This window comes from Pezoporus flaviventris, unplaced genomic scaffold (genome assembly GCF_033815535.1).
Source record: "Pezoporus flaviventris isolate CSIRO_AGI_PZ_B2104156 unplaced genomic scaffold, CSIRO_AGI_Pfla_v1 ptg000097l, whole genome shotgun sequence".
NCBI classification, from domain to species: domain Eukaryota; kingdom Metazoa; phylum Chordata; class Aves; order Psittaciformes; family Psittacidae; genus Pezoporus; species Pezoporus flaviventris.
The window spans coordinates 2521814-2534161 of record NW_026892645.1 but is presented as its reverse complement, the minus strand read 5'-3'; the positions used below and the strand labels follow the sequence as shown (position 1 = coordinate 2534161).

Below are 12348 nucleotides of genomic sequence, written 5' to 3'. Positions count from 1 at the left end.
TGGATATTTCTCCTTTTCCTCTCTAGGAGATTCTGGATATACAGCTAGGTATTAGTTCTCAAGATGATCAGCTGCTCAATGGGACAACTGTAGAGAATGGACATCTGCTAAAACAGCACCAGAAAGAATCTATGGAACAGAAGAGACAAAGTTTAGGTGAAGACCTTGTGATTCTGTGAGTGTTAGACAAAACAGCAGTGTCTGCCAGTTTTAGACAAACAGCAGCATCAGAATAGGTGAATCATGGTTGTTTATGGATGAACTACGTACCTACTCAGACTTGGATTAGACATCTGCATTGTGTATACATGGTGAAGTGAGAAGAACCTGTTAAGAAATAGAATTAGGTCACAAATACAGAAGTCACAGGATGGCACCATTGTTCATATGCATTGTTGTAATCATATACACTAAAACGTGTCACAGCTGTTAAAAATACCTTTCACATTCAGTAAGCAAAAAAATGCAAAAGTATTTTTATAGTTAACAGAAATCAAGAAAAACTCCAAAAGGTGAAATGTCCTCCTGTTTGCACAAATCTCCATAGAGAGGTAGTTTTTAAAATACACTATTTTAGGTTTCTATGTTCTGTAGTCTTTACTGTGTAATGCAGCCTTTGAAAATGAGGCAGACTACACCTTGAGCGTACCGTTCCACAGTAAGCTGTTTAGCCTGTTGCTAAAAAGGAGTTGATGTCAGTATTTATTTAATGCACACAATTCAGTTGCGGATACTTGTGCATGTACTTGTTTAATATTTGTGTAACTTATTTTTCTCCTCAGGGAGGAGCAGAAAACAATCCTGCCCGTAACTTCTTGCTTCAGTCAGCCGATCACATCTGTTAGCAATGCAAGCTGCCTGCCCATCAGCACAGCAGTCAGTGTTGGCAGCCTCATTTTGAAAACTGCTCACATTATGTCTGAGGATAAAAATGACTTTTTAAAGCCTGTTGCAAGTGGCAGGATGGTTAACAGCTGAAAGGCATTCATCTTTCCAGCTTGTGACCACACCATGGAAGCATTTACACTAGCTTTTTATATATATAATATATATTATATAATGTATATTTTTTTTAAAAGAATAATATTGGGGTCATGCATTTCCTGTGGACTCTTTGATACTTCAAGCCCCTCTCGCATTAGCATTCTGAAGAAAAAAAAAAACTTACTTTCCTAGGGTAAGGCGTTCACTTTCCACAAATGAATGGAATTTGGACATTGTTTTACTTAAGCTTAAAGCAGCTTTTTATGAGTTTGTAGCAATCCGGTGCGGTATCTGAGCCATTCTTGTTTAAAATGGCTTCTGTAGAAAACTAACAACTCAGTTATTTAAACTAGCAGGATCCTACGATGATACATCTAGTGAAAGGAAGACTTAACTTATTTGTCTCTATTTTGTTTCATGAGAGAAGAACTCGTGTCTTGTTGCAGCTGCTTTTTCTTTAGTTGTGGAACTTTGCATGGAGTATTGTTTCCTGTTTGAAGACTGAGAGGTGGAGATTCGGACTTGAGACTTTTACAGGGTTAACACACCATTAGCTTTGCACTGCTACGTTATTTGCAGGTCTGTGGTGCAGTGCTTTGCTGCAGCTTTTTTGTTTCCATTTCCCCCCCCAATTTCTGCTTTAGTAATGTAGATACACATACACAGGCTACTTGTCCAAGTAAAGTTATCAGAAGTAAACCAAGTGCCTAAGTCCTCCAGCTAATGTACTAGGTATTGATTTCCCCAAGTTATACGTGAAACGATTTTCAACCATTTTGAGAGGTTATGCACTAATGTAACAGCAATTTTGGTTTTTCTCTTTTTTTTCTTACTGATAGTTCTCAACTTGGAGATTATAGAATCCAGATGACTTGGCAAAAAGTATCAGGTGCTCTTGGCTTTCCTTTGAAAACCCTGTACGTAGTGTTTGCACTGACTAACAAAGATGGTATTGCTGTTTTTTGTACTGTTTTGTTCTTAATTTAAACTAAGTATTGGGAATTTAAGGCGGTTGTATTACCTTTGTTAAATGTTGTTAATCATAATTTTGTATTCAGGTTTAATTTTTGCTTGTTCAGTGGCAACTTATTTTCAAAGACCTTGAAAATACAATAATAGAGCATTATCTGACCTTCAGAGTACTGAAAAGCATATGAATTTATGCCCTGCTAAGGTGTGACTGAGAATCATGTTAGACATGTCAACTGAAAATTGGTTTTCATAAATACACATGAAATAGAACCCTGGGCATATATTTTGTTGGTTTGAGAAGCTTAAAAATCCACTCTTTTTTTTTCTCTTTTGGGAAAGAAAGCAGGACTCTCCCTCCTGATGGTGACTCTCTTCTTGTTCGTCCTCTTCCTTTTCTTTGTGACAAGTTTTACATTTTATTTTATTTTTCTTTTCTTTTTTTTATGTTTTTTATTAACTTCTGTGAAGTTGTTTACTCTGAAAATTGTACTGGAATATTTTAAGCCAAGCTGATCTTTCACCAGGTGTACTGCATGTAAGGGCTTTTCCTGCTAGCAAAAATGCTTAAAGAGGATCATGTTACTGGTCGTCTGAGTTGTTATTTTACAAAATCACAGCTATGTGGTCGGGTAAGATTTTGATAACTGTTTTGTGCACGCTTCTGGGGGGTGGGGGTTGGCATTTCCCTGAGGGTTCCTGATTAGACTAAGTACATATTGGTGTTTGATATCTCTCCTAATGAACCTGTCCATGAGATAATTATGTTGTAAATATACCTGAAAATCCAAGGGTTAGTTTTGATATTCTGGTGTCAGTATGGAAGATCTTACACATCTATTTAATACTCCAGTGTAAAGGAATGTATGTAGAAAACCAGTTGAGTAGTCTTTTCTTAGTTTCCTTTGGCTGTTGCTGTACCTTCCTATAGCCAGTGCCACCTCATAGCTAGGATTAGACTGATGCTTTGTTTCACTTGCAACTTGAAGTGAATGGACACAAAAACCAGACCACCTTTGTCACCTTAACTTATTTCCTATCGATGTTAACTTTAACTTAGAATGTTAGACATAAATATGATTGTTGTATATTTTATACCAAGGCCATTATGTAAATATGAATTTATATTACTTTTGAAATGCTTCTGAGATACTATTATTTGCTGTACAATGTAATTCCAAAACAGATATGCAAACAAGTATGTCTCTTTCATGGATATTTAAACAGTGAGATCTTCCATGTTGAAGGTGATGTAATTTTTTTAAAAGATTTTTAAATTTTAAATTGCTATTTTGTTACAAAAATAGAGAAAATATAAAGGTTTGAGAAGTCCTTATTTGCCCTCAGGGAAAGAGCCCTCTGTGCACCAGAACTCCACAGAACATCTTCAGCATGATCTGAGGGTGAATATATACTACATAAATTGATTGTGTATTTACCTTAACTTTTTAATTTTAAAATTGCAACTTTAAAAACTTGGTTGTGCTCTGCTGGAGGGGGGTTGGGATAAGCTGCTTACACACATTTGCCTGTTTGTCCAGTGAAATTACATAAGCCTGAGATCCTCCTGCTAACCAGACTGGCATATTTAACAACAGATGTATCTATATATACTCTTGTCTGCAGCAGGAGGTCCCATGATAGAGCAGTTCGCTAGGATGACCATACACTTCAAATGGAAAGTTGGCTCTTAACTGGGGCTAGGGGGTTTATTTTAGTTGGATTTTTACTATCTAGAATGACAGGCAAAAGAATTCTTTAGGGATTTCAACATCATGCGAGCTTTGTCTTAACAGTTTTAGCGCTGATTGTGTGGTTTATGCCATGAAATTGTGCCCTCCAGTGCCCTGACAAGGAGAAAGCTACAGGTGGTAACCTAGCTCGGGCTTTCTTCTTTGGTGAAGTTTCAGCCTTTGACCCTATACAAACAAGTATGTATTCATTGTCTAGATGTAAATCAGGTGCCTTTGGGCTATGGAAGGGCTTATTTTCTGATGCTGAGATACAGTGACTTATCTTTGTGTGTGAATAGCAGTGATTCCCATGTAGGTTTTGGCCTAACTTACCTGTGCTGTCAGAAAAAGGGCCCATAGCAGAATGGGGAAAGAGATTGGCTCTTTTGCTTTGCTTGGACAAGCATTTTGGGTTGTTTTGGTTTGGCTTTTGGTTTGGTTTGGTTTTTTTCCCCACTAGGGGTACAGCAGGGATTTCACATGCAAGAGATACAGGAATTATTAGTGTCTAAGTTAATTGTGTTGCCTCACTACCTGGATTCACTCCTTGGTTTGCCTCATTTCCCACATAGGTCTTAATAGAGACTAATGCTTGTGCTGGGAGAATGCTTGTGTGAGAAAGTAATTATCTGTACATTCTTAACATATACTTAGAGCAGAGTGATTGCCCTGCTACTGATATTTTGTTCCTGTAAACAGGTGACAAGAAATGAATCTTAGTGTTTATGCAGATTTTGCATTGTAGAATGTATACTAGACCCTTCAAAGGAAAGGTTAGACTCTTTGCAAAGCAAACTGGCGTTGGTTCTTGGTAGTCTAGTACAGGGACACTAAAGTTTGACATTTGATTTAGGAAAAAAACCCCAAGTTGTACACAGCTGATTATGTTAAATAAGCTCTTAATTGCTCTTTGTAGAAGTCTAATTTGGGAGGTTTTAGTGCTTTGATAACACAATTGAAATCTTACTTTATCCTGTACTCGAGCTGAATGCTGTTCTTGTATAATAGTGTACTAGGCTGGATGAGGTACAAAATAATGCACAGAGGTCAGAAACAGCTGAGGAAAGAATGCTTAAAATAATGTAATCTAAACTCAGAATAGTTCCAAACATTGGTTTTGTTTGCTTTTTTAAAGCACAAGTTGTCAAGTTGTACCTGTTGCTGTACATAAACACTGTATGCCAGCAGCTCCTTGATCATATCTGTGGACAGACTTTGCATTATTATTAGACTGTTCTTAAAGGAAGATGTTGAATTTGAAGAGTATAACAAAATGAAGAAATGATCGGATTATCTATAGTATGTAAAAGTCCATTCTTTATGTTGTAGTTTAATCCCTTTTTTAGGAAATTCCCTCTCATTGAGGGACCTCTTCTGCAAGCAGAACACAATAGATGTGCTTTTTTAAATGACCCCGTTTTCCAGTATAAAGGAAGAGCTAACTTTGGCAGTAAGTCATCACCATGCATCTCTCTGCTGGCAAGGGAGCACGGCAAGAAAAGAAACCAAACCCCAACCTGGCAGTGATGAGATGAATCAAATCTGAATCCCAAAATGCCCAATACCCGAACATAATTATTACACCCTGTTATTTAAGAAGGATGCTTGTGGAAGCTTTTAATCACTCGAGATTTCGCTGTAAAAGCTGAACTACAACAGAGCCTGGCTGCATTTATTACTGCCAAAAGCCAAGGTCATTTGCACATAGCCCATCAGTGTATCCAGGGTAGGTCTCAGTTAATCCAAGGCATGGAAGTGCATGCATTTTCTTAGCTGGGCAAACAAGTACATTATACAGTAGTTGTGATACAACACATGTGGCTTTTATTTGTACTGCACATACCCACTGTACAGCCACTCCGAAGTATCGTGGTTAGCTTGCAGCATCTGCTGTCCGCATTTATACTGTTTACTGCGTATTCTTTTCCCTGGAAGTTTTAAAGAAAATTGGGGTTTTTTTGTTTTTTTTTCTCTTGTTGCATTGATTACATTTTAAAATTTGCTTAGCTGGAAAGTTTGGGAAAAGAGGCCTGTTTGTCAATTGTACAACCGATTGTGAAGCTCTAGTGTGAATATTTTTACGTCTGTATTAGACATTTTCTTTGCAAATCTATTGTTCGATTGAAATGTAAATGAAATAAAAGATGGTGTACACCCATCATGTATAAAGCAGGCACCATCGCTACGATGGATTTAATGCTCATTTTTATGGCGCATTCTCAGCTTCTATTTAAAACTATAATTTAAAAAAAAAAAAGAAAAAAAATCTGTAAAATGAAATGGGGTTATATGGGGGAGTAAATTCTATTCCGTTTATCTCGGGTTGAGTTCCCAATGGTCGTTTCCCTTCGTGTTAGAGGTAGGGGCGGGCGGTGCCGTGTGTGTTTGCTGTAGCACTGAAGTGAAGAGGTTGTATAGCTTTGGCTGGTCACGGAGTAGAGCATCCTGGTTTTCAGTGTTTGAGAGACTCGGTGGAAGAAGTTTGCAGTATTGACATGTATTTGCATGCACCAATAAAAATTATTTGTCCACCTTAACTGCCTCTTTGCCTTCACCTGCGGGAAGGAAGGGGTGGGAAGGAGAGGAGGAGGAGGAGGGCGGGATGATCCTCCCCGTTCCCGCCGTGCTCCGCGCAGCCAGAGCCAGCCCCGGAAGGCGGCGGCAGCGGGTGAGGTCCGGGGCCGCGGTGAGGGGCGGCGGGGCGAGCGGCCTTGGGTGAGTTGATGCGGAGGCTGTAAGGGGAGGGGTCCGGGCGTTCAGAGCATTCCCCCTCCTCAGCCCAGGCTCGGCTGTTCTGGTTCCTGCTTCCGCATCGCGCAGCCCCGGCCGCGGGAGGAGGATGCGCCGCGGAGCCCCGCCTGGCCGCGGGCGCCCCGTTGTGTCGCTCTGCGGAGTAGCCGCGGTGATGGGCGGCCATCTGGGCACCTCCGCGGCGAGCTGCTTAATCTGGCTTTAGCTTGCAGAGCCTGCTGGCGTGGGGCGTTAGAAGTGAAAGCTCTGCTTTACCCATACGCTGCTTCGGGTGGCTTTGTGAGAGACACACGCATGAAGGGGGCTGGCTCTCATGCATGAACCCAGATCTATTGATTAGATTTAAATCGCCTTTTAATTTCTTTGCAATGAAATTCTGTGGACGTTTAAACGCAGTTTGCCCGTCGCAAGTCCACAGCCACATATGTGACCTTAGTGGTACTCTTTTTCTATGCCCCTTGCCCAAGAGAGAATATGATTGAGCATCTTGCATCTCCATCAGGATGAGATCGGATCAGCAGCACTTTTAGAGGACTGCAGTGGAAGAAGGCGGTGGAGCCATTCTCTACTTTATTAATTCTCTATTTGTTATCTATTAATATTAGAACACAATGACTGCTTTGGATGATAAACTGCTTGGTGAGAAGCTCCAGTATTATTACAGCAGCAGTGAGGGTGAGGATGAAGACAGTGACAAAGAAGATAAAGAAGGGGAGAGCACCATTCCTGAGAGCGGTGGGGAGGTAGAGCTCAGCAGCGATGGCAGTGCAGTCAACACAGGTATTGTCATGTCAAACTCATGTCTTAATAAGTACAAACTTAAGGACTTGTAAATGGCAAATCACTTTGTTCATTTTATGTCAACATTTTACACAGTATACAAAAAGTTTATGAGAGAGCCACTATTTTATACTGACTTATGAATTATTACTTGAATTGTAAACGTAGCTTTATTGCCCTTTTATGCAAAATGCCTGCATATTTAATTTCAGGTCCCAAGGGAGTCATTAATGACTGGCGGAGATTTAAACAACTGGAAACCGAACAGCGGCAGGAGCAGCGCAGGGAAATGGAGAGACTCATAAAGAAGTTATCTATGACGTGTAGGTCTCACTTAGATGAAGAGACTGAGAAGCAGAAGCAGAAAGAGCTTCAGGAAAAACTCAATGGAAAGGTAGCATGGCACAAAGGAATTAAAATGCCACATAGATGTTTAACATTTTCAGTTTCATTATTTGTGTACATGAAGCAGAGCGGAATCTGTGTTCTAGCAGGAGATTTGTATCCTATTTCCCTGGTAGATAAGAACACAGCTGCAGTATAAGAAGTGCATTGCAACTGTATTTGCCAAGTGTTGTCAAGTTTAAGTATTTTGCATTTTAGTGGTATTTGTGTTTGCCTGTGTTAAGAAATAAGCAATTTGGTTGCTCTACCAAAGAAGTCCAGATCCTATTCCCAGATTTCCCTTGAGTGCTTATCAAATAAATCAACTTCAGAGGATTAATACTGAGACGTGTACGGCAAATCTATGACTGCTGCCTCCTGAGCCAAAAAGAAGAGTTTAGGATTCCTCACTGATTTAGTATTTAGTACGTGGGTGGATGTTGAAATTTGGCTTTGACTTTTTTGCTCCAAAGATAGATGGTATTTGAGGTGGAGAATGGTTTTAATCAGCTGTGAGCTGCATAACTAGTTCTTGCAGTTCTAGTCAGAGAAGTTACTAATTAGTAATGACGAAAGCTGTCCATGCTGTTCTATAGCTTAAGTGATGCTATTGTATTCAACAAAGGAAGTGAACAGGTACAAAATACCTCCTAAAATCCTGTTAAATTTAGTTCTACAGGCAAGGTAGTACATTTGGTTGCCACAGAATGTTAACTTAAAAGCTAGATGAAAAAACTAATGAGAAAGAAGGAAAAGTTAAGTCAGGCACCATATCCACATCAGCGCTTGTAGCTTAGGGAAAGCACATAGCCAGCATTAACCTGAATTGAAGTGGGAACATGGAGCAGCCACTTGTGTTATTAGTGCAGCTTGTGGAACCTAGAATTCCCAAGGCTGAAATCACTGTTCCCACTGGACACAGCTTCTAATTAGATCAAAATGAAGTGTAATGCAGAGGGTGCTTGTGCCTTCATGGGTTGCACTTTGCTGTTGCTAAAGATGAGTGACCCACATTAATCCTCTCAATTGGAATTCTCGTTATGTAAGTGACCCATATAGCGATGCACATCTCTTTGATGTATCTTTGTGTGTGTGTTTCTCAGATGACATTACAAGAATATAACATGATTCACAACGATGAAGACGACGAGGAGTTTTTGCAGCGATACCGGAAGCAGCGGATGGAGGAGATGAGGCAGCAGTTGTACAGCGGGCAGCAATTTAAACAGGTTTTTGAGATCACCAGTGGAGAAGCGTTCCTGGACACGGTTGATAAAGAGCATAAGAGCACACTGATCATGATCCACATTTACGAAGATGATATCCCTGGCACCGAGTCCCTGAACGGCTGTATGATCTGCCTGGCTGCTGAGTACCCAACAGTGAAGTTTTGCAGAGTAAAGAGTTCACTCATTGGGGCTAGCACCCGCTTCACTAACAACGCGCTGCCCGCTCTTCTCGTCTATAAGGCAGGTGAGCTCATTGGCAATTTCGTGCGCATCACTGACCAGCTTGGGGAGGATTTTTTTGCCGTAGACCTGGAGGCTTTTCTGCAGGAGTGCAGTTTGCTTCCAGAAAAAGACCTGGTGCTCCTGACTTCTATACATAATCCAACTGCAACTTACAGTGAAGACAGTGATCTGGAAATAGACTGAACTGCTTGTTCCAAGGGCCAGTAGGTGTAGTTGTACAGTGGGATGCTCATGTGCTAGGTAGGGATTGTTCTGTTTCTTCCATAGTGCAGGTATGTTTTCTTCCCTTTCGTGCACTTCAACTTTTGCTTGTTAAAAATCATGTAAAGAATCCCTAAGATTTTCTTCAGTTCAGTGAAGTACACTTAACATAAGTCTTGCTTTTATGCAGTTGAAGTGTATTTTACTAACCATGAAGCTAACACAATTCAGTAAGTTTAGGAGATTGTGTAGTGTCATGTCTGTTCCCCACATCACTTGTGTCCAGTGCTGGGGAATCCACTGCTCCCCTGGGGAGATTATTCCAAGGACTGATTGTTCTCATTGTGAAAAATTTTCCTCTTGTATCCAGTCGGAATTTCCCCAGGAATAACTTGTGCCCGTTGCCCTAATTCCATTACTGCTGCCGAATGTGCACTGCCCTCCTGCAGCACCTTTGTCATTACCATTTCTCAGCAATAACGTTTCCATTAAGGCGTGTTTGTTTATTTGGTTTGGCCTCTACATCCTTCATAAATCAGAGCATATATGGGGAAGTAATTTCAGGGTTTCTGTTACATTAAAGCTCACCCTGCCTCCAGCAATCCTGCTGCTGCGTAGCTGCAAGATAACCTGGGCAGCATGAGAAGCCGTTAGCAATTTATAGCAACTGCAGGCATGAGCACCTTGTAGTTAAGGCTTTACTCAAAGCTTTACTGGCTGGGTTATGGTGTGGCTGCACTGCTGAAACCATGCACCTCGCACACATCAGCATGCTGAGCGGGTGTGCTCTGCACTTAGTTGTTACTGAATCCTTTTCTACCTACTTAATTTGACATTACAACACATTTGCTTTCTCATGCATTACTTACTGTGCTTGTTGTCTTTTAATTTTGAGGAAAGTAGACTTATCATTACCTAAACACGACCCAACATAATGCCCTGTTTAATGATTAAATTTAATTGCAAGTTTTACATAAGGCAGTGTGGAACACCAGGAAGAAATGCAAATGTCTCTGTGCAAGCACTAGGCTCTTAATAAGAATGAATCTTAGGGTAGAAAAAGAAGAATTTGGAACTGTGTCTGTTTGAACTGTGTTTTAAAAAGTAGCATTAGGAGAAGAAGAAATAATTTGTAATTAAAAATTACCGAGTTGGCACAAATTGTAGCTGTTTTAAGGAAACTGGCAGAAATCCAGCTTTTCCAGTGTGCTAAGAGATTAGTTCTTTTCATCTCAGAATCACGGAAAAATAACCCATGAAAGTTATGTGAAATTAAATCAGTGAACATGGATATCAGTGTATTTAAGGGGGGAAAAAAGCTGTAATTTATATTCAGGAGGAGATTCAGTGAAGTCTGCCATGCAGAGAGGGTGCATTTTAGCAGCATCATCCAACCTGGCTTGGAGCGGGGCTCAGGGAGCGCTGACTGCTTGAGTTGCTTTGAAGTTTTGTTTCGTATAAAGTGCTTCATTTTTTTGCCCTTATGGCAGCAAAACTGGAACAGGATCAAAACCTCTCGTGCTGCTCGGTCGGGTGGCCTGCAGCAAGGTGACTCCTGGTTATTACTGTCCAGTGCACAGGTATTGGATGGATGATTTACAGGGCTGGTAGCAAAAAGGAAACGAAAAGAGGTCTGAATGCAATTAATCATTGAGTATAATAAGCAGGAGGGAAAGGGGGGCAGAGAGATGAGGTGCAGCACTGCTTCTCATTCTTGGCACAGGCAGCGTTGCTGCTGCTCCTCTTGGCCATTCTTGCAGTTAAACCCTTCCCAACTGGTAATTGCGTGCCCTAAAATAACAGCACTTTTCATGTGTATTACACAAAAGAACAGAAGTAGTTTAGAATAGAGTAGTGACTAATTTGTGTCTGTCCCCTGTCCATTCAGTACAAATAGAAACTGCAACTCATACCATGCTGTGGTTAAATGTGGGTTGAAGTGTTAAAAGTCCGCTTTATTTCTCTAACTTTCGATGCGATCCTGACCTGCAGATGAAGAATTGAGGTGTATTTATATATACATATGGGGGGCTAAAGTGAAAATGAAATTGCATTAATATCTACATAAAATAATCCTGTTTTGGAACATGTAGCTTGGCATTTGAGCGAGTGAGGCTTGTGGTTTGATGCAGGTGCCTGTCCTTCCACCAAAGCCGTTGTACTGTCACCATCAGATCTTCACTTAAATCAGTGCATTCCTTCTAAATGGTTTGGTTTTGAATAAAGGATGCTTTTTAATTTTGTCAGAGATGTTCCATCGATCTTTTCTGGCACAGCAGCTTCCCCAGCACAGAACATGGTTCTTGGCAGAAAGCTGAGAGGTGGTGAAGTGGGGTTTGGTACCATGCAGGGCTCTGGTGCAGCGGGTGGTAGAAATTGGTCAACTCTGGTGGCTGACCCCAGGCTTGATGGGCCCAGGTGACTTCCTCCAATGGGGAACTGCTTTTCCATTCAGCCTTAGTGCCCTACTTATCTTTGCCACCATGGGGTTCAGATAACTTTCCATCATCAATCTTGATTCTGGAGAGGAAAACCCTGGAGCAGCTGCACCCCGTCTGCAACCTCTGTCCTTCCCTTCCCTCTAACGTGCTAAAGCATTGCGGGCAAGTGGTCTTCTTGCAGGGTCTCCTCTGGTCAGCGCTAGCCTCCTGCTCGGTGAATCATCAGTTAAGAGGTCGCAGAACCACAGCCAGATGTTCTCATTGTTGCTGTTTGCACTGCACGTCCTGCATCCACGTCGGTCCCTGCGCAGGCAAAGCTGCAGCTGGGCTGCTCGGAGCTGCTTGTTTAAAACTCAGAGGATGTCCCACAAGCTGTGTTTACCAAGAGCTCAAAACAGCAGTGCTTGCCTCTGCACCATCCCCAGAGCTCGCAGTGCTGAGGGGCACTAGGAGCCCTCACCTTGGCTGGGTGATGCTGGTGGATGCACAAGACTAAATACCATGTTTAGATGCAAACTGCTGTCTTCTACCGTGGATGTGCCTGTGCATTGTGGTGGATCAGCTGGTGAGGATGTGAGTGATTTCTACCAGCTGCCATGGCTGAAAGACTAGCAAAGAAAAGGCAAGGGCTCA

At 41.4% G+C, this 12348-nt stretch overlaps 2 protein-coding genes across 6 annotated transcripts in view; both read left to right on the top strand.

Moving 5' to 3' along the window:
• The window catches only part of RC3H2 (ring finger and CCCH-type domains 2), a 28888-nt gene extending 22665 nt beyond the window's left edge, over nt 1-6223 (top strand). For 3 of the 4 annotated variants that reach the window (XM_061476564.1, XM_061476565.1, XM_061476566.1), the window contains 2 exons: nt 27-175; nt 783-6223. In XM_061476564.1, coding sequence (XP_061332548.1) covers nt 27-175; nt 783-978 — 345 coding nt within the window. In that variant the 3' untranslated portion in view covers nt 979-6223. The remainder of the gene's footprint in view (nt 1-26; nt 176-782) is intronic. The other variant, XM_061476567.1, reaches the window with a different exon arrangement.
• Nucleotides 6224-6261: 38 nt separating this feature from the next.
• PDCL (phosducin like) lies at nt 6262-11520 on the top strand. 2 transcript variants are annotated; one of them, XM_061476568.1, is made up of 4 exons: nt 6262-6354; nt 7043-7217; nt 7430-7611; nt 8705-11520. In XM_061476568.1, the coding sequence occupies exons 1-4, from the start codon at nt 6289-6291 to the stop codon at nt 9254-9256; spliced, it is 975 nt and encodes a 324-aa protein (XP_061332552.1). In that variant the 5' UTR covers nt 6262-6288; the 3' UTR covers nt 9257-11520. The 2 variants fall into 2 exon arrangements, with proteins under 2 accessions (XP_061332552.1, XP_061332553.1); XM_061476569.1 differs by having other exon boundaries at nt 6299-6401.
• Nucleotides 11521-12348: the final 828 nt, after the last annotated feature.

Excerpts from the sequence above, each read along its gene's own strand:
- PDCL (XM_061476568.1), top strand. The coding sequence starts at position 6,289 with ATGATCCTCCCCGTTCCCGCCGTGCTCCGCGCAGCCAGAGCCAGCCCC. Across the intron at positions 7,218-7,429 it reads TGGCAGTGCAGTCAACACAG|GTCCCAAGGGAGTCATTAAT; the intron begins GTATTGTCATGT and ends ATTTAATTTCAG. Across the intron at positions 7,612-8,704 it reads AGGAAAAACTCAATGGAAAG|ATGACATTACAAGAATATAA; the intron begins GTAGCATGGCAC and ends TGTGTTTCTCAG.